This window comes from Canis lupus, chromosome 18 (assembly GCF_011100685.1).
Source record: "Canis lupus familiaris isolate Mischka breed German Shepherd chromosome 18, alternate assembly UU_Cfam_GSD_1.0, whole genome shotgun sequence".
NCBI classification, from domain to species: Eukaryota; Metazoa; Chordata; class Mammalia; order Carnivora; family Canidae; genus Canis; species Canis lupus.
This window is the reverse complement of record NC_049239.1, coordinates 17,919,342-17,942,340: the sequence shown is the minus strand read 5'-3', so window position 1 is coordinate 17,942,340 and position 22,999 is coordinate 17,919,342. Positions and strand designations below refer to the sequence as shown.

Below are 22,999 nucleotides of genomic sequence, written 5' to 3'. Positions count from 1 at the left end.
TCTTCTTATTTTACATAAAGGAAATTAACAAATTTCCTTAACTATGCAAGATAAGACAGGCTACAATTTATATATCTTCTCTTTAAAAATTATCCTTAGAAACCATCTCTAAATGGAAAAACTTACATTTTGAAATTCAAGTAAGAGTGTCCTAATGAAGTAGTCTGTTCTTGCTTGTTCAGCTTCCTAAAGGAAAACATTGTAAGTCAGTATGAACACTGAAACAAAAACATAAACACAATGAAACAAACAATAACCTTGTATTTAAAGTCCACAGTATAAAATTAATCATTAAAATTCCAGGTATACCTCATAATTACAAAAACAACCATTCTAGGGCACCTGGCTGGCTCAGTCAGTTAAGCATTGGACTCTTGATTTTGGCTCAGGGTGGTGAGATCAAGATCCAAAACAGGCTCCACAATGGGCATGGAGGAACCTGCTTAAGATTCTCTCTTCCTCTGCCCACCCAGCAGCACCCCTCGACCGCTCTCCCCACTCAAAATAAAACTACACTAAAAACCATCAAACCATTCTAAAAGTCACTAAGTTTTACTTAAAGTTAAAAACAAAACAAAACAAAACCCAGAAGTGTCTGTTAACCAATTACTTAACTAGGAGTCCATCACCAATAAAATATTTGCAAATTTATAACTTCCCCAGAATTATGTTACAGAAATAATACAAAAAATATATAATAGTACAAAAAACCTACTACCATCTTCAACTATGATTTTCCTAACCTAACAGTCAACTTTCAGTTAACTGAATACCAACTTGGGAAGGAAGAAGATGCACTCATAAAATTCTAAATTATTATTTTGGTTGATGACAATATAACTACTTTAGAAGTCTCTTATTATCATTTGTCAAAGTATTAGAATGAAGCCATTATATCGGTTTGTCCCTTAGGAAACTGTTCTTTCTGCTTTGTAGTTAAAACCACAGATAATCTTTGACACTGACTGTCAAGAACAGGGTAACCTGTTTTTTAATAAAAAGAAGATTCAATATTACTCCTGCTTTAATTTTTTAAATCACAGTAGTTCATTTTGAACTTTTCAAATAACAATAAAGGGGACGTTTATGTTTTTACTTTCAACAAAAAAAGGAGTATGGATGAAAACACCATTCCAAGACTTAACTTCTTTTTTCTTTGAAGATTTTTTTTTAAGATTTTATTTATTCCTGAGAGACAGAGATAGAGAGAGAGAGGCAGAGACACAGGCAAAGGGAGAAGCAGGCTCCACGCAGGGAGCCCGACATGGCACTCAATCCCAGGTCTCCAGGATCACGCCCTGGCCAAAGGCGGCGCTAAACCGCTGAGCCACCCAGGCTGCCCTTTATTTTATTTTCTTAAGTAATCTCTACACCCAGTGTGCGACTCGAACTTAAAACCCTAAGATCAAGAGTCATATGTTCTACTGACTGAACAAGTCAGGGACACGTAGGCTTAACTTTTTCTTGCCTAAAAAGGCTAGATTGTAAATATTTCTGGCATTGCAAGCCATAAAAGTCTTTGTCTACTCAGCTTTGCTGTTTGCTGTTGTGATAGGCAATGTGTACATTAATGGTCATGGTGGTATTCTAGTAAATATTTACAAAACAGGCAGTGGGTCAGACTGACCTATGCATAGTGTGCCAACATCTGGTCTAAGTGGTTACATGCAGCAACATGCAACTGAGTTCCTCCTAAGAAGTCCTCCCTCCAGGGATGCCTGGGTGGCTCAGCAGTTAAGTGTCTGCCTTTGGCTCAGGGCGTGATCCCAGTCTGGGGATCGAGTCCCACGTTGGGCTCCCTGTGAGGAGCCTGCTTCTCCCTCTGCCTATGTCTCTGCCTCTCTCTCATAAATAACAAGTAAGACCCTTAAAAAAAAAAAAAAAAAAAAAAAAAGGAAGTTCTCCCACCCTCTCCCACCAATATTTTACCCTCTTTCTCATCACCAAATCCAGAGAGCTCCGGATACTGTTCCTGATACTGATTAAAACCTGACTGTCAGTCAAGTCACTTACTATGGTTATTTAATTATAAAGTTAATCTTTTTAAAGATTCATTTATTTAAGAGTGCGCAAACAGGCACAGGGGGAGAGAAGAAGGAAGAGCAAAGAGAGAATTCCAAGCAGACTCCCCACTGAGTGTGGAGCATGACTTGGGGGCTTGAACCCACAACCATGAGATCACGACCAGAGCTGAAATCAGGAGTCAGACACTTAACAGACTGAGCCACCCAGGCGCCTCTATAAAGTGGATTTTTGTTTATATCAGTGATAACAAATCCTGAGTTGTTGGAAATAACCACAAGACATACAAATTGCTTCCTCTTTGAAATCTTGAAAGGATTTTCTTCTTTGGCATGAATTGACCCCAGTATTGACACATCAAACCAGCAACTGCTAATCAAATCGAACTTCTCATCAAAAGAACTTCTTAAATTATCTTTTAGTTCAATTTGAAAAATCACCCAGGACCCCTGAGTGGCTCAGCGGTTGAGCATCAGCCTTCAGCCCAAGGCGTGATCCTGGAGTCCCAGGATCGAGTCCCACATCGGGCTCCCTGCATGGAGCCTGCTTCTCCCTCTACCTCTGCCTCTGTCTCTCTCTGTGTGTCTCAAGAATAAATGAATAAAATCTTTAAAAAAATGAAAAATCACCCCAAAAAGTCAATTCATGTTTTTCCAAATTATAATCTTTCTTTCTTCTATTCATTATTTTAAATATTGTTTTACTATTCTTAAAGCCCAACTCTTCAAAAATTTCAACTCATTTAGTTGTAGAATGTTAAGCATCATTTGTTTTTTAATTCGTTTTCTCAGATTTCTGCTGTGTTAGTTTTAGAACAAGAATTTAACTCATTTCCAGAGCTTATTAAATAGATATTTAAGTTTCATAATAAATTATCTGCCATATAGGATCAATTTTTACTCCTAGGATTGCAGTTCTCAAAACATCTTTGTATATAATTTTTAAAAATCTGGATAGCATAACATATGAAACATTAACACAATACACTATACTTCAGTCATCAAGGGTTTTTCACATATCAGTTTGAAATTACCCTGAGATTAAGAGTCACATGCTCCACTGAGTGAGCCAGTTAGGGACCCCAACTTGATACTAATTTTCAAATAGATCATTCAAAGCACACAGCTAGGTTACTCTGTTTACCCTTATATACATAAACATGTATTATCAACTTATATACAAAGACTAACACAAAATTAACATAATAAAAGGAAATTACACATTTATGAAGTAACTTTCAAAGCTTTTAAATTTAAAAGCAGCATAAAAATAAACAACATTTTTTTTTTTGAAGATTTGTTTGAGAGAGAGAGAGAAAGCAGGGGGAGAGGCAGAAAGAGATGGAGATAGAGAATCCTCCTGCAGACCCCCTGCCAAGAATAGAGCTGGATGTGGGGCTCAATTCCAGGATCCTCAAATCATGAACTTAGCCAAATCAAGAATTGGTCACCTACCTGACTGAACCACCCAGGCACCCCTAAAACCAAACATTACTATTATTATTTTTTATAATTAAGTGCCAATTTATATGGAAATATTGAATGCTTAGCTTTCATAAAACTGAGTTCATACCATATTATAATTATTCAACAGTTTAGCATCCCAATTTTCTAATTAAATAACATACATATAAATAAGTACTTACACAAGAAATTTTAAAAGGTGCAAATGTTATAGGTTCTTCTCCATACAAAGGCCAATAGCGTTCACATTTTTTCTGTTGTCCAAAAAAAGAGTCAGTAAGTAATTCGTATGATAGTTTTTCCTGAACTTTTACAAATACTTTGTGTACTAGTGTGCAACTTGTTGCTTTTCCCAGAAAACAAAAAAACCTGACATCAGTAAGACAAAGTGTTAGAAGAACTTAGACTTATCCAACTGTTCTTAAAGGGTAGCTACTGTTGGCTCTTCAAGATTACTCATAAAAAAACTTATTAATGTAAGTGTCTGAGCTGTTCATTGCTATCTGCTTGGTCAGTAAGAGTAAACTCCAAAGATCCTCTTCTAGAAAAGAAACACCGTTTTAAAAAAACAAAGTGCCTGGCACAACAAAGTTCATTTAGTATAAAGGGTTGCCAGACAAGTCCTAATACTTGTAAAATGACAATCTCTATAATATCTAGCTGAATTCCCGTTAGGTATAAAATCTGTGGATAGTGGATAGGATAAAGCTACTTGCTTTAAAAAGAATTTTCCAAGTCCTAACGTTACTATTTTATTGACCCTTAGGTTCCTTTACTTGTAAAAATGGGAGTAATAATCCTTATCTTGCACCATTGTTGCAAGTACTAAAAATATTTTTCAAATATTCTATTGATGGTAAAAACTCTATACAAGCATGATGTACTATTTAAATTATCCACTTTTATTTGAGATTACAGAAAGTTTAATTAGTTTGCCCTCTTACCTTCCCATTTTTAACAAGTATAGACTTAGAACATTCAACTTTCACTGGTTACTAATATTAAGCCCCATCATTTTAGAAACTTTGGTTAAGTGAATGCCTAACTTTGTAGAAGATACAGTGATTCTGATGCTAAGAAATGATGCAATTTTATCAAGATCCTATAAAATTAAAGCCTGTAATTAACAATCTAGCTTAAAATAAACCTTTGGCAGTGGGCAATGCATCAGTTCTTACCAGATTCTTACAGGTCTAAACACGTAAGTGAAATCATTAACTACAGACTGGAATTATCTCTAAGTTGACAATAATGCACACAGGACAACAAAGTAGAACTATATAGTAAGTATGTCAATTTAGCTTACAGTAAATAGTGGTAATATTTTAAAAGACTTAAAACCACACACCTCATTTCCCAGTGAAAGTTTACAGAGAATAATAAAATTAATTAAATTATTTTTTAGGGTTTTTTTTTTTTTTTTTTTTGAAGAGAGGGTTTTCTACTGGGTCAAGTCTTAAATCTTGAAACAAGCAAAATACAAGTTATTGGAGTTTAATTTAGTAAGAAATGAAAGCTGCATGACTAACATGTCCCTCTTTATAAGTTATAACTAAGGACTGGTATTTATATTCCAGGTATAAACTTAATAAACAATCAATACCAAAAACTATGTGCTAAACATCATACACGTGTAACCTAAGAACATCATTCATTACAAAGATGAGGAAACTAAAGCTCAGAGAGATAGTTCACTTCACCATGGTCAAAATGATAGTAAAGTGTAGGTTTATTTGATTTCATTATCTATGTTCTTTCCATTAAGTCATATTCTAAGTCAAGATGAATCACAAAATCTTTAGCTTCAAAAATTTCTGTATTCAATACCTTTTTTCATCAAGTATTATTACTGAAATACAAGTAGTAAACTTATTAATAGAATGGAAGGAGGAATAAATCCTAACCTTTAACAGTAACTTAAAAAAACACTAGGAGAATGAAACTGAAATATTCTACTGCAAACAATTAATAATACTGTTTGTTACTAAAGTACATCCTGTCGAATCTTAAACAGATAATTACTTAATTTCTTGGTTTGTGTATTTTCTAATCTTAGACTGTTAATTTTCTACCCAATGTTAATTAATATTTCCACTACTGGTAAAGGATTTAGTAGGGAGGAATGACAAAAATTATTAGTTAGAATAAGATTTTCCGTTGATTTATATATTACAATGTCCACATAACTAAAAGATGCACTATCTTGCTTAATGCAATATATCTCTTACTGAATAAAATTTCACAAGAATTTTTACAACTTTTTTGCTAGAGGTGAATTGGGTAAGGTGATAAGTGAAATAGATTTTTAAAAATTCCACTTTAACGTACCACATTAATATAAAGAAAATTCAAATCACCACATAATTTGTTCTAAGTCTGATATGTGTGTCGGACCACACTTAAGTTTTACTTAATATCTATTATATATAAATCTATTAGCACCTTCAATATTAAAACTTAATTGGTCTTAATGCTGCACAAGACCACAATGGTTTTAAAACTATTTCACTAGCACAGAGTATAAAAATAACAATATTAAAAATTTCAGATTAAGGAATTTTGTTCTCTTTGCTTTTGAAGATAGTACGAACAAAAGAAATGTTGTATTCTCAGAGAAATCAGAATATTCAAGCTACAAGTTGGTGATAATTAATAAAAATTTTTTTAACTCATTTTCATTTGCTCAATTTTATTCTTATTTTGAAATACCTCTCTACTTCAGTCCATAAATAGTCCATAAATACTTATAACATCATTAAACATCTAAAGACTATGAAATAACACAATATCTACTTTTTAAGTGTATCATAAAACATACCTATGAAATGTAAAAAAAAATGTTCATGTGTTTTAGAGATTATGATGTTCCTTTTATCAAATAAAACCAATAGCAGGACACAAAAAAGAAGTATCTACTTTAACCACTTGGGTTCAGAATATAATAAAGGACCAGGAATCATAATATCACTAGAAATGAAGTGATAAAAAGGATACTCCACAATTATTTTAAATGTTAATAGTTATACATACCCTTCCCATCTCAAATTCTCGACAGGCCATCACAATGATCTAAAAAGAAATGGGAGATGGGATGAGATGAAGAATGTACCAGTTAAACACAATTTTACTTTATAAACAAAATATGAATTCCAAGAACTACTTTTTACTCTGAGTAAAATTATACCTGGCCTGTCAAAAAAAGTAGTTTTAATATTAAAAGCAGGAGTTAAAGAAATGATCAAAATAACACCTTATTATCAAGGGGTAACTATACAGCAACAAATTAAATTGGCTTCAATTAACATAATGTATTTTATTTGAATTAAACTTTATGATTCTTACAGGTTGGCCTCTGACTTTTGAAGTTACATTAAAATATAACTTTTAGGATATGTTTACTCAAACACTATGAAATATTCTAAATACATTTAATAAAATTATCTGAAGGTTGAATGCATTTAATGTGTTAAACAAAAAGGTTATTAGATTTGCTTCTTCATCCTAATATTTTGTAATGTAACGTTTCAAACATATAGCAAAGTTAAAATAATTTTACCTACCATCTATATTCTACCCTTAACATTTCACTCTTCTTGGTTCAATCACATAGCTATCCCTCTATCCATCTATCAGTTCATCTTACTCAGTAAGTCAATAACTTACTAGTTATTGACTGAGGAAAAGTAACTAGTAAATTACTTATCTTCTTAAAATAGTTCAGCTAATTAGTGAGAATTGAATGATACACCCTAGATTTCAATTTCTGTCTTTTTAGTAAACGTTATAATTAACATATCCTTATGGCTAAAAAGTCTTCTTATCACTTATTCAGTAAAACATCCTATGTCATTACATTAATACTTCTCAAAACAGATTATGAAAGGTAAATTACTTACTACGACATTGTACTCCCATATCATCCTCCAAAAATCTATTACTGTATTTGCTAAAGGTCCTTGGGTTGCCACATACGCTTTTGGCCCATAAACACCCTAAAATAATTAAAAGGAAATTTCATATTATTATAATTACCAAAAATACTCCCTTACCTAAATTTTAAGGTTTCAAATTTTATTAGTAATACTCCTCTTTTCACATAAAATATTTCTAAATAATTTTTCTTTCATAGTACATAAAAGCATGACAAAATATATTCAATTCACTTCAGCTTTTGGAGAAATACTATTTTTGTGTATTTTTAGACATGGCACACAGAAATGATAATTAAACTAAACTGCCTTATGCTATGGGATGCCTGGATGGCTCAGCAATTGAGCATCTATCTGCCTTTGGCTCAGGTCGTGATCTCCAGGTCCTGGGATCAAGTCCCACATCCGGCTCTGTGAGGAGCCTGCTTCTCCCTCTGTCTAGCTCTCTGCCTCTTTGTTTGGGTCTCTCATGAATAAATAAAATAAAAATCTTAAAAAAAAAAACTGCCTTATGCTAATTTACAAATTATTATTTACTTGGCTCTTAAAAAAGAAGCCCCAATACCTAGTCAACAAAGCTCACTGGAAAGAAACATAAAAAACATGCACTGATTCTAAAAACAATAGTAAAACTACCTAACAGTCCAATTATTTACTCAAAAGGTTTACTTGGTACCTACAATATACATATCTAATTACATACCTGGGAATATATGAAATAATATGCTAAACTAGTACATAATATAATCACACAATAAATCACTGTTACTAAGTAGAATTAAAAACATGGACTTTTCTTTGTTTTCAAGGATTTTATATTTAAGTAATCTCTATATCCAACATGAAGTTCACACTTACAACCCTGAGATCAGGAGTCGCATGCTCCATCAACTGAACCAGCCGGGTGCTCCAAAATACTAGAACTTTTAACAAATGTCCTTATAAAAGAATATCAACATTGACAACATCTAAAACAGCAAACCACCTACATATTAGTCTTTGTTTAACTTTTTAGTTTTGGGTTTTGCCATAATTTTAATAAAATTGATTTTGTTGGGGAAAAAAGTTTTTATTTGAAATCATGACTTTAATGTTGACACAGATAATATTAATTTTACCATATAACTTGTACCACCTTAATATTTCAACAAAATATTTTTTAAGTACCTATAAATACCATATATAAAAGAACTGAAATTATTCAAAACACAGAATAACTATTGGAACAAAGTAGTCTTTTATTTAATCAAGTAGCAGTTTGGGCAGCCCCGGTGGCACAGCAGTTTGGTGCCGCCTGCAGCCCAGGGTGTGATCCTGGAGATCCAGGATCGAGTCCCATGTCGGGTTCCCTGTGTGGAGCCTGCTTCTCCCTCTGCCTGTGTCTCTGCCTCTCTCTCTCTCTCTGTGTGTGTGTCTCAATAAATAAATAAAATCTTTAAAAAAAAATCAAGTAGCAGTTTGAATCTATTGATAACTATGTAAGAACTTGACTGCTTTTGTATAAGAGTAACCAAAAATGGTTAACTACATAAAGGCTGTATTTAATCTTGTACTCACTAGTGCTGCCACTTGAAAAATAGTGACAATTTTCAAAAGGTATTAATCTAAGTCTGTAATTCTATAATTTTGAAACAGTATTACACACTAATTCCAGCCCTGATAATTTATCCTCAGAAATTCGAAAGAAAAATGTTCACTGCAATATTACAAACTGGAAACAACCTACATAGCTCAACAACACGGAATGACTATGTCTGTACATTTTTGTACATAAACTCAGAGGGACAATGGAAAAGATTTAGCAACTGGTAAACTGTTTATAAGTCTTCAATGTAAAAAAAGAAACAAAAGAAAAAATAGAAAGCCATCACAACTATCATGAAACTAAGCAAAGTCTTTATCTTTGTGAATAAGGTTAGAAGGAAACCACATAAAAAGTGTGCAAGGGCTGTAATTTTCTTTTTGTTTTTGCTATTGATATAATATTCAGGCAATTTAAAAAAAATTTAATTATTATGTAAGAAGACATTAAGTAGGGCAGAGAAACACCATTTAAAGTTAATACATACCTTAATAAAATTTGCATTGATATAGTCTGAATCTTGAGAAGGAGTCTTTAAAGTCAACTTAACTCGACTGTGATCAACTATAAGGAAAAAAAAATAAAAAGAATTTCATGAATTATGCCCTGTTGATAAACATATGTTTTCTAATAAGCCATATAACTCAAAATATTTTCTTTAAAAAACTTATAATATCATATTTATAGAAAATAAGTCTATAAAAACAAAAATCTGATGATGTAAAGCTATGTTTTAACGCTATACTGTAATCAGAATAATCTCAGGAACTCTTTTAAAATACAAATTCCTGGGCATCATCCCAGATTTTGCTAGACAAGAACCCAGGGTGAAGCCTTTGCAGTTTTTAAACAAGTATATATGAGGTAATAGACTCTAACCACTGATGTACAAGCTCATTTGCTAAAATTCTTATTAGGAAATGTAGCTTTCATATTTCACCAGAAATTATAAAAATTAAGTAAATTATGACAAATGAAATAAGATGATTCATAAAAGTGCTCAATACTACACTTGGCAATAATATTCATTATTAGGTAATGACAACTTAAGGCTAAAAAAAAAATCTTTACCAAAAAAGTTCCAAAATAGAAATTTCATTAGTTTTATAGAATTGCAACTTTATTTTTAAAATAAAAGTAGTATGTATATGATTTTTAAAAATCAGATTTTAAAGAAAGTTTTTTTTTTCTTTCTTTCTTTTTTTTTTTTTTTAATTTAAACAGGCTCCATGCCCTAATGCAGGGCTTGAACTCACAACCACAAGACCAAGACCAAGACCTGAGGTGAGATCATTTGGACACTTTACCAACTGAGCCACCCAGATGCCCCTTAAAGAAAGGTATAAAATGAAAAGTAATCTTCCCCCACCCTTGAAGTCCAGGTCCCTTTCCCAACAAAGACACTATTAAGGTTCTTTTTACCTTGCAGAAGTAATTTTTATGCATATACCTACATACTTGAAAAACTATGCAAATGCAATCATCTCATATTCTGTATCTCACTTTTCAGTTAATCCCATATCTGGGAACTCTTCCCAAAGCTAATACATATATCTATCTTATTCACATAATGTTACATGAAATCCATTATATGGATGTTTTATTATTTATTTAAACAGCTAGTGTACTGATGAACCATTTTTTCCTATTAAAAACACTACCACACTGAATGCTGCTGTCCATGTATCTGCTTTCACTGCTAACAGTGGTATAAGATAGGTTCTTAACAGAAGAAATGCTACTTGCCTTCTAAAAGGTGTACAGTAACTTAAACAGTACAAATGCTATTTGTTAGAGTGACTGGTGTTCTACTTTTTAATAAGTGACATTCTAAAAAGTAAAAACATCAGATGTGTATTTCTTGAACTATGCAAGTGGTCACATATTTCATAATTATTGATTAGATTTCTTTTACCATAAACTGTCTGCTTATATCCTTTGTACATTTTTACCTATGTCTGTTTTCCTACTGATTTATATGAAAAAAAAAATCAGTCTTTAGTCATAGATAGTACAGTTTTGTTCCAGTTTGTATTGATCCTTAAAATTTTACTTAAAGCTGATTTTAGATTTACAGAAAAACTGTAAAAATAGTACACAGAATTCTCAAATGTCCCTCACTCAGCTTCCCTTAATGTTACATAACCATCACACAGTTATCAAAATCAGAAAATTAACATTGTCACACTATTTTAGTAATTATTAGTAATTAACAGACTGCATACAAATTTCCGCAATTAAAAATTTTTTTTTCTCTTTCCCACATTACATGTAGTTATTATTTCACCTTAGTTTGTTCCAATCTATAAAAGCTGCTCTGACTCATTTTGTTTTCTTCTGATTAGAATGAGGGTATGCATTTTTGGCAAGAACACCAGAGACCGATGATGTGTCCTTCTCAGCGAGAAGACACACCAAGTGGTTTATGATGTCAATATCATATTACTTGCCATGTTAACCTTGGATACTTGGTTATTATGTTGTGGCCTGGTTATCCCCACTGCAAAGTTACTATCTTCCCATTTGCCATAATAAATATTTGGGGGGAGATACTTTGAGTCTATGAAATCCTAAAGTAGTAGGATTGACTAATAGTCACAAGTATCCAGATTAGAGAAAACCACAACATATAATATGTGAAATGCTATTATCATATTATGGTCCTTTCTAATCCAGGGACAATGAATATTAAAGGCAATTAAAGGGCAGCCCAGGTGGCTCAGCAATTTAGCACCGCCTTCGGCCCAGGGCCTGATCCAGGAGACCCAGGATCGAGTCCCACATCGGGCTCCCTGCATGGAGCCTGCTTCTCCCTCTGCCTGTGTCTCTGCCTCTGTGTGTTTGTGTGTGTGTGTCTCTCATAAATAAAATAAAATAATAAAATAAAATAAAATAAATAAAATAAATAAATGCAATTAAAATAGAAAAAGACAAATACAGAAATGGTAACAGATGAATAAAACTTAGCAAACTCTTAAAAGTCATCTAATGAATAATCTGTCAATGACTCAAATTTTATACATTAGTACTAGGGCTCAGTTCCTCTGATGTTATTAATTTTTGGTGAAATCTTTGGAAACTTGTAGGAAGAGATACAGAAGACATACTAGTCTCCAATTAAAATCATTGATCTCTTTTCTGTGTTTCCAGAAAAGAAAATGTTTATATGTTTACTAATGCTTTGTTTCTTATCTCATTTGATCTTCTGGTAAATGGGAATACTCAGTTGTTAGAATAATGACAAGTAATTTACACGAAGCTTCCTCTTATCATTTTTGTTAGTAATGAGGAGTCCCAATTAATTACCTTTATTCATGTGGCTATTAGCCTCCAGTTAAAGTATCTCAAACATAGGGCTTTGTACAACAGTCGGTTTACCACTGGATCCTCAGTAATATGTTTCTGGGGATTGTGAACCCAAATGAGAACAGTGGCTCCCAACTCATCGTCCATACTGGGACCAGGCTGCTACATCCAAACTGTTAATTTTTTTTAAATATTCTATGATAGAGAATTTTATGCATACACAAAAATAAAATAACATAATGAATCCCTATATATCCATTACCTCATTTTAGTAATTTCAACATTTTAAGGTTTTTATCTAAGTTCCAGTTCGATTACAGTGTAATATTTAATTACAACATTTTGCCAATCTTATTTCATCTATCTCTAATTATATAACACCTGGGGAGGGGGGTTGGAGAAAGCAAATTAAAATACAAGACTTCTGAATACAATATTCTGTAGTAAGTTTGATTCAGTAAGTTCAAGGTGGGGCAGAAAAATGGCTTAAACTGAAGCACAAACAAACTTTGTAGTCGTTGTTTTATACTAAACAATTGTAGTATGTTATTGACAATTTTTAAAAATCAATATTAGGTTGCTTATATAACATAATACATCATCCTATGTATTTTCAATTCTTCATTGGTGCTATTAAGCATAAACATGTATAGAACTTAAAGAAAATTAAAGAAATGAAAACAATTATTCCTCTCCATGGTTTTGCTGATTGCCTCTACAATCTCCCAAGTACCCAACTCCAAATATGCCTGGGTGGCTCAGCGGTTAAACGTTGGCTTTCCACCCAAGGCATGATATCAGAATCCTGGGATCAAGTCCCACACCTGGCTCCCTTCATAGAGCCTGCTTCTCTCTCTGGCTGTCTCTCTCTCTCTGTGTTTTTCATGAATAAGTAAATAAAATCTTTAAAAAATAAAAACAAAAAAACAAGATTGGCCACACAGGAGGCTCCCTAAGAAGCAACTTTTTTTTTCCCCCAAACAAACATCAGCAACCTATGGCAACAAGGAGAAAATATTTAAATATTGTCACCTCTGAAGTAACCAGAACTTCCTCTTGATTAAATCCTAGGTCTTAGGGAAAAAAAGAAAACTCTCCAAATTAAATTATGATACATACATCACACTAATCTATCATTTCTAAAGGACAACCAGTTTGATTTTAGTCCTCTGAGCAGACAAAGCACAGATCATTCTTGACACAGGGCATCTAAATATTTCTTAATTCTGGAACTGGCCTCAGTATTCTAGTATAAAGTAAATCAAATCTCCAAGACAGCTCCAGAAAAACCTATATAATCTTTGAACAATGATGAAACTACTTTTAATGGACCAAAAGCAAAAATGTCTGCTTTTGCCAGTTTGACATTGTATTAGAGGTCCAAACTAGTAGAATAAGGCAAAAGAGACATTCAGATAGGAAAGGAAGTAGTAAAACTGTCATTATTTGCAAATAAAATGACTCAGTATATAAAAAAAAGCTAAAGGATCCATAAAAACTGCTAAACTAATAAATGAGTTCAGGAAGGTCACTGGATTAAAAAAAAATCAATACAAAGATATAAATTGTATTTCTATGTGCTAGTAATAAAGAATTTAAGAATAATTTCATTCAAATAAAGAATTTTTTAAAAATACAAGACTTGTACACTGAAAATAATAAAACATTGCTGAGAGAGAGTAAAGATCTAAATAAATGGAGAGAGACATTTCATGTTCACAGATTGGAAGAATCAATAAGGTTTAAGATTGGCAGTTCTCCCTAAACTGATCTGTAGATTCAATGCAGTCCTTATCAAAATCTCATTAGGGTTTTTTTTGCAGAAATTGACAAGTTGATCCTACAATTTGTATATAAATGAAAAAGAAACCAAAAGAACCAAATAAATTTTAAAAAATAAGAACACAGTTGGAGGACTTAATTCTTGCTTTTAAAACTTACTACAAAGCTACCATAATGAAGACAGTATGATACTGGCTTAAGAATATAATAGCGTAGTAGGGAAAAAAACAAAAAGCCCTTATATTTATGGTCCAATGATTTCCAACAGGGGTACCAAGGCAATTCAGCGGAGAAAGGACAGCCTTTTCAACAAATGGTATTAGAACAATCCTACTTACACAGATTTCAGAACAATCCTACATACACAGATTTCAGACAATTAACTGAAAATGGATTATAGACCAAAATTTAAAAGCTAAAGCTATAATAGTACTAGAAGAAAAATAAGAAAACAGGGAAAATCTTTGTGTCCTTGAATTAGGCAGAGTTCATGGATAGAATATCAAAAGTATGATCCATAAAAGTGACAACTGGACTCCATCAAAATTAAAAGCTTGCACACTTTAGGGCAGCCCGAGTGGCTCAGCGGTTTAGTGCTGTCTTCAGCCCAGGGTCTGATCCTGGAGACCCGGGATCAAGTCTCACGTCAGGCTCCCTGCATGGAGCCTACTTCTCCCTCTGCCTGTGTCTCTGCCTTTCTCTGTCTCTGTGTCTCTCATGAATAAATAAAATCTTTAAATAAAAAAAAAAAAAAAGCTTGCACACTTTAAAAGACACCTTAAGAAAATGAAAGGACAAGCCATAAACTGGGAGGAAAAAATTTGCAAACCATATAGATGAAGAAAGACTTGTATCTAGGACAGCTAAAGAACAACTCAATAGAATTAAAAAGAAGTCTAATGGAAGTACAAAGGATTTGAGGAGATTTTCACCAAAGAGGATATATAAGTGGCTAACAGAACATGAAAAGATGCTCAACATCATTAGTTATTAGGGAAATACATGTTAAGAGCACAATAAGATACCTCTACATACCTACTAGAATAACTATAATCAAAAAGACTGACAGTAAAAAGGAATGTGGAGAAACTGGAACCCTCTTATGTTGGTGGTGGGAAAATACAACAGTATACAACTACTTTAAAAAAAGTTTAGCAGTTTCTTAAAAAGTTAAACACAAGCTACTATAGAATCAGAAACTCCATTCCTGGGTATCTATCCAAAAGAAAGAGAGCCATGTGTCCACACAAAGATTTGTATGGAAATGTTCATAGAGGCATTATTCATAATGTTCATCAACTGGTGAATGGATAAACAAAATGTGATATATCCATACAATGCAGTACTACTGAACAATAAAAAGGAATGAACTACTGATATATGCTACAACATGGATGAATCTCAAAATCGTGCTTCGCAAAAAAAATCCAGACATAAAAGACTACAATTTATATACTTACATTTATGTGAAATTTCCAGTATAGGAAAATCTAGAGACAGAAAGCATTAGTGTTTGCCTGGGGCTAAGGACTATAAACTGACATAAAAGATCATTCTGGGTTGATGGAAATGCCCTAAAACTGTACTGTGTCAATGGTTACACAACTCTATAAATCTACTAAAAATTATTGTATATTTAAAGTGGGTAAATTTTATGTATGTAAATTATACTATACCTCAATAAAGCAGTTTAAAAAAATACTGTGTCTGGAAGCACTGGACATGCTAAATATGCAAAGGAAATTGACAGCTTACATTATTTTTATGACAGTAAGTAAATATACATTTCTAAGTACAATTGCTTTTAATATAGTTTTCCCAAATTAAAATGACTAAAAATTTACTGAAAACTGACTTACCAAATCTTAAATAACTTAAAAGGAAAAAAGACACTACCAGTCTGACTAAAGCATAATGATTGACCTCAGGTTCTAAAGCAAGGTTTCTCAACCTCAGCACTACAGACATTTTGGCCTTGTGTAATTCTTTGCTTGTGGGGGGAGGCTGCAGCCTCTGTATTATAGGATACAATAGCATCTTTAGCCTCTCTCTACCCACTAGATGCCAGTAGCAGCCTGCCATTCCATATCCCAGTTGTGACAACCAAAACATCTCCAGACATTGCTAATTGTCTCTTCTAAGGGGCAAAATTACCCTAGTTGAGAATCACTGCTCTGGACAACAACTACCTGAGTTCAAATTCTCATCGACTCTATTAACTGTGTCACTAGCTATATAATTTCTCTGCGTCTCAATTTCCCATTTGCAAAGTGGCAGATAATAGTACCTACCTCAAAGTTTGTTGTGATGATTATGGCAAATAATCCATTTACTACAGAAGCTGACAGTACAAATTAGGGTTTTTATTTATTAGAGGGTCAATTTTACAGCACCCTACTGAACTTCCTCCTCTATCTCTATTTAAAATTGTAAAGCTTCCCCCTTCTAGTCTCATCTTTCTCTATGTGCTTCATCCCTACTATATTATCCTCGATACCACTAGTTACCATCTTAGAGACCATATATGTTATTTGTATTTATTTATTGTCCATTCCCTTGACTAGAATATAAATTCCACAAAGGCGGGGATTTTTGACAATTTGTTTTCTACTGTATCTCCAGCATACAGTACTTGCTCAAAGCTTTTTGAATAAAACAAAACATACGAAAATAGAAACCTGGAGCTGTTTAAGATTCATTTCCCCAGATGACAGAAAAAGAAAGTAAGGAAACTGTCTCTTTAATAGTATGTACATTAATTCCAGAGTACATTAAGAGCATGTTGAGATTATCTTGCTTAATAAAAACTGTCCAGAAAGCCATCCCATCCACCATTCTAAGGAAGACTGGTAAGAAAGTGGAATGTGTTTTCCAAAAGCTTAATGTGTACTTACTGTGTGCTAGGTATAATTCTAAGCTTTTTAACATGTACTAACCTATCTAATGCTAAAAATAATCATAAAAAGTATTATTATTTTAATCCCCATTTTACAGATGAGGGAAAAAAGGCACAGAGGAGAGGAGTTCAGAGTCACATAAATACCAGGTGGTAGAGCCAAAACTGGACTTTCAGAGCCAAAACTCATCACCATTATACTACATACACTTGCCACATAGTAATTCTGCTAATACTGGCCACCCACAGATTCCACAGCTGAGAATACAGTCGAACAACGAGAAAAAGATGAAGGATTACATTTATGCAAAGAAGACAGTGAAAAAGAGGGATGAGGCAACTTGAAATCCAGAAGGATATCATGGAAGAAGAAAATTTCAGAAATAGAGACTAGTTGATGGCATCAAAACAGTTAACAGGAGTAAGCACTGAAAAAAAAAAACTACTAAATCTGGCACAAAGAGTCACTGGAAACTTTATCAAAGACATTTTAGGGAGATGAACCTTTAAAAATCAATGAGATTTTGTCAATTTTATCTCAATAAGGCTGGGGAAAACAATGAATGAGAGTTGAGGGAATGGTGTCATGGAATGTATTTCAAGACATCGAAGGGAAAGAAAGAAACTATTAGCAGCTTTAAGAGCTAGCACGTATGATGTAAAGATTTTATATAAAACAGGAACACTCAAGTATGCATGCTTTTAGAGTTAAAAGTATTTTGCCAAAAAATGTGCTTTTAAAGAATAAAATTATATTATTTGTATAAAATAATGTTATAAGTCTAAGGTAGATTCTCAGAGACACATACTTAGACTACTGAGAAAGCAGGTATCAGGCATGAATCATCTTATATGGTTCATTTTTCATGCATAATTAGTCAATTACGGTTCTAACTGTAAATAGATAATAGATAAGAGTTAATATTTTTAGCATTTTATAAATTTATTCCATTATATTTACAGAATTATCTATTTCATTTTAACAAAACAACTTCTTTGAACAGGGAGTCACAAAATATATACTTGGATTTTTCTGTATTTAAAAGTTAGTATCAGAGCAATTATGATGCTTAAAGAAAAAAGTAAACAACAAAAACTACTTTCAGAAGAAAGAACAAAAAGCACAATTACAAATTACCTTATCATGTACCTTAAAAGAGTAGTTAATTACTAACTCAACAATCAAACTCATTAGGAAGAATAAAACTAGTTTAGACTACAAGCTACTAATTAACATTTCCAATTGTACTATGAGGGCATTTCAAACTTACATGGCAGTATGTCCTTATATCTGTTCTTTTTAACATTTTCTTCTTTTTCTCCAGTGGCTGTGGGATAAATCTTTTCTGTTCTATATTTAGTAGACAATCTTCTTAATCGCTTAAAACATAAACAAAAAATTCAAGTTTATAAAAACATTAATATCTTCACAATTTTAATGATTTATAAATAGCTCTTTATTGAATTTTGCTAACCCCAATTCCTTAAAACTCATTTTCCTGTTTGTCTAAGCTCACAGTATCTCCCTATCCCTTAACAATTAACCCCAAGGAAATTTTTTTTTACCTTAAGTGAAAACATAAGATTAATATTCCAAATGGCATTGAAAGAGGACACCAAAATACAAGAAAGCAATTTTATTTAAAGAAATCATTAATAAGTTTAGTCAGAATATTTCAGTCCTTAACTTACTCAAGTAATTTTTGTGTTTAACTATGGGTCCCTAAAACCAAGTAAATCATGCCTAAAAGATTATTTACAAGTTTCTTTATTCCTTCTCTCAATAAACCTTGGGCACCCATGATGTGCCAGGCTCCTTCCAAGGCATAAGCTAATAATTACTTATAAGACACTGCAAAACAAAGTTCTTTCATATTGCATTGGAAATGCCCAACAAAGACCAATTCTGCTTATTCACTGCATTACAGAAGTGGTTTGTGAGTTAGTGACAAATTCTTACCACATATGGCAGTAGGGATGTTCTTTGGGCTGGAATATTTCTGCATGTCAGTAATACACTTCCTGCTTTCAGAAGCACTGAAAGTCAGCATTGTGAATTGTTTAAATTCACTACTCAACTACATTGCTGAAATTTAATTTCAAAGAAGCCTACTTTCTTCCAAGCTTAAAGACATATTGAAGGCATTCTGGTTTTACTATTCAACAAATTATTGAATACAAATGAAATGAACAAAAAGTCTGGTAACATTTAACTTTTTCACCATTTTACTTTTGCTACTTGTAATGTTCATGTTTAAGCAAAAAAAAAAAAAAAAGTTTTTTTAAAATCACAGAACTTATTTAAGGTTCTTATTCTTGTTATGATATACTTCACAACATACAGCACTTGAAATAATCTTTTAAGTAGACAATTATCATAGAATAATGAGTCTTTTGTTTTTCTTTGAAAAACTACTAAACTTTATAATGACAATATTAGAGACCTAAAAGAGGAATGAATACACATTTTTTTTTTCAGTAAGATGAAAAGACCGACGAGAATCTTGTTCTGCATTGGCACAATGCCGAAATTAAATTCCCCACATTTATGATGCTATTTTCTATGGTAATAAGGTTTTCAAAAGTAGGTTAGGGAAAAAAATTATATTTAAAAGTAAACGTGCTGTTGGTAAGAGTGTGAGAAAATCAAAACTTCAATATAATGCTGGTAGAAAAGAACATTAACACAAGCCCTAAGGAGGGTAATTTGTTGATTACAAATACACATAACCCCTTAACCCAGGAAGTATACTTCTAAAAATTTGTCCTTTACACAGCACATGTGAAATGACATATTATACACCAAGTTATTTATTGCAGTATTGTTTAAAACAACAAAAGACTGCAAATAAAAGTCTATTAATAGAGGACTGGCTAAACAGATTTGTTTCATTTATACAATTAAATATAATTGAAAACAAATAAGGAAGCTCTTTATATACAGTGATATGGAAATGCCTCAAAATACGTATTAAGGGTAAAAAGCAGGGAACACCATAGTGTATATAATACACTACCACTGGTGTTAAGAATAAAAATATATTTGCATTTCCTTGTACATGTGCATAAAATATCTCTAGGAGAGAAAATGAACAAGGTTGTTGTTATTAGTTGAGAAAAGAAATGAATAGCTATAAGAAATGGATGGGAAAGAAACATTACTGTATGATATCTCATGCCTATTTGATTATATGCATGTATTGTCTATTCAAACTATTAAATGCTGAAGGAGTGCCTGGCTGGCTCAATAAGAGGAGCATATGGCCCTTGATCTCAGGGTCATGAGTTCAAGCCACATGCTGCATGTAGAGATTACTTAAATAAATAAAAACTTGAAAAAAGATTTTTAAAAATTAAATGCTAAAAAAATTAAAGGAAAAAAGACAGCTATTTTCTTAATCCATATTAACAAAGACCCTCCCAGTTATGCACTATAAATCTTACATATTTAATTAGAATCTCTATTATTTTTGCTCAAAGATTTTAATTTTCAGGTATTTATAGTATCTTAATGCATTACAAAATATTGTATGTGAATGTGACTTACAGAAGGATATGAGTCTAAACACAGGGGTAAAGGAATTAACTGAGGTAATAATCACTGAAAAAAAATGTAACTACAAAGAAATGGGAAAAGGGGATGAATTTAATTATAAAATGTTAATGCACTTCTGGAATACCTGCAATTGTTCCATTTATTTTTTTACACGATGAATTATTATTGAGAAATGGACAAAATAAAGTTTTTATATGAAATGACTGCATTTTTCATATTTAATTTTAGAATACTTTTGTGTACAAATAAACATTACACATGAGTTTGAATTTTATACATTCAGTTTTCTTAAAGCCCTGCACAGTATGGTGTACTTCTACTTCAACCTTCCAATGTTCTATTAAAATAAGTCTACATAAGCAGTATACTTAAAAAGTTTCATACTCATCAGCAATACTCATCTCTGGTGTAGTATAAATAAAACAAAGGTGGTCCATTAAACATTAACCTTTGTACATAAAAAAATTGACATTGAAAAAAATTCTACCCAAATGTTTTTTAAGAAGATAACAAGTAGGGTCTAATTTTCCTAACAAAACAAAACAAAAAAAAGGTCAGCTTTACAGTTAGTTGCTTGAATTAAAATTCTAGATCTACCACTTTCTAGCTATATGACAATGAACACAGTTAACCCATCTCATCTTCTGTAATATGAGGACAATACCCACACTCAGTAAACAAGCTTCCAAATCTTATCTACTTTTTAAGTCTTAGCTCCTTCAAAGTTTCTTTTCCCACTCATGCAAAAATAATCTTTTCCTTCTGAATTCTTTTTAGACTTTATATGCACTCTCAAAATACCATTTCCTTCTCTTTATGATAAATATGTAAAGAGAATACATTTTATTTCTCCTACTACACCGTAAGCTCTTGAGTACAAGATTATAATTAGATTAACATTTGTAATGTTCTGTACCCCTGGAACATATTAAATGCTTGTATGCTAAATACATTAATCTTAGAATACGATTTAAATGCTGGCCTAAACAAAAGATTTTTTTTAATACATCAAAATGAATGTCCAAATAGTGACTGAAGTAGAGATAGCACCAAAACTCATTTAACTACAGGAAATGAAAGTATCTATATATGTAATTTCATTTTAACTTCCTGGCCACCAATTCTATTGTCTCTAGGTGAAATTAATTACTAGGAAATTAACTGAGAAACATATAAAATACTAAGGAATCTTATTCATAGATATAGTGCATGTGACAGACTGTGTCAAAATAGCACTGAACTAAAACACCAATAAAATAATTCATTTGTTAAGTTTAACATAGTTATTTAATATACTCCTAAGGAAGAAAGTACTTTGAATCATTTACCATCCTAACTGAGCAAAATATAGCTAAATGGCATATTTACATAGGCTTACAGATACCATACCCTGTATCAGATATGTTTTTTTAATTATGGAAACAAAAAGCCTTTAAGAAAAATTTTCAATGGTCTACTCTTAAACATCTTGAAAAAGTCAGTAAGTTCTTTTAAATAATTTCATATCGCAGAGTTACTGTCCTAAAAGGCAAATCTGATCATTTTTAGTCAATCACATTAAAATCCTCTCGTGTCCATGACTTCCAAAATAAACTACCAACTCTTTAATTACAACATTTTGAATGCTGCCTGTCCAATTTCCTAGCTTCTTTTTTTTTTTTTTTAACACTCTCTTACTTAAGAATCTGATGCTTCAGCCACATAGAATCACTTAGTACCACCACCACCAAAAGCAATCCTCCACCCTTCAACATCACAGTTTGACATTTTTACCCTTGCTGGTGAATTAACAGTAGGATCTGGCTAAAGTGTTATTTCCTTTGTGAAGCTTTCTTGACCCTTCCCCTTAACAGCTCCTCAGCCCCCAGCACCAAAGAGTCAATAATACATTGCTCTCTTACCACTTGTGAAATTTCAGTCTTGCCGATCTCACCAACTATAAAACTGAAGGCACAAACTGGACTATCTTACTGGACTTTATAGACCAAGATCTAATGCAAATCACATTAAAAATGGGTGACATCATTTATTTATTGAGTTCAGGCAAGTTATACAGATGTCTCTAATAGATTAGAATTTTGGATGCACAAAAAAAACGAAGTTTAATACTTTGTTTTAATGTTCCAAATTCTTCTCTTTATTTCTTCAAACACAAAGCTTTATTCTCTTAATCCTGTATCAATAAACTGATTTCTCAAAAGCTTCTAACAGTCACATGCAATATAACTATTCTCTTTTAAGATATCCATTTGGTGTCAAGATTTGAGTTCTTTAACAAAGTAGTACAGTTTAATTGTTTACCTATGGTTCTAAGCTAGTAAGAATGTGTTGTGTGCTGTTTGTTGAATCTCTCTAGTCAAACAGCTGTCTACTGGATTGTCCACTGGGTGTCTCATGAGATCACAAACATGTCCAAATAAGCACTACCATTCAACAATTGCTCAAATCTAAAAGCTAGGAATC

The 22,999-nt window shown here is 32.3% G+C and overlaps 1 protein-coding gene across 5 annotated transcripts in view; it reads right to left on the bottom strand.

The window, feature by feature from the left end:
- The window catches only part of PTPN12 (protein tyrosine phosphatase non-receptor type 12), an 84,815-nt gene that overhangs the window by 28,910 nt on the left and 32,906 nt on the right, over positions 1 to 22,999 (bottom strand). For 4 of the 5 annotated variants that reach the window (XM_038562809.1, XM_038562812.1, XM_038562810.1 and 1 more), the window contains 6 exons: positions 18,252 to 18,360; positions 9,484 to 9,560; positions 7,382 to 7,477; positions 6,516 to 6,554; positions 3,668 to 3,739; positions 127 to 186 (listed from right to left, as the gene is read on the bottom strand). In XM_038562809.1, coding sequence (XP_038418737.1) covers positions 127 to 186; positions 3,668 to 3,739; positions 6,516 to 6,554; positions 7,382 to 7,477; positions 9,484 to 9,560; positions 18,252 to 18,360 — 453 coding nt within the window. Of the gene's footprint in view, positions 1 to 126; positions 187 to 3,667; positions 3,740 to 6,515; positions 6,555 to 7,381; positions 7,478 to 9,483; positions 9,561 to 17,789; positions 17,875 to 18,251; positions 18,361 to 22,999 lie in introns of those variants that run through there. The other variant, XM_038562813.1, reaches the window with a different exon arrangement.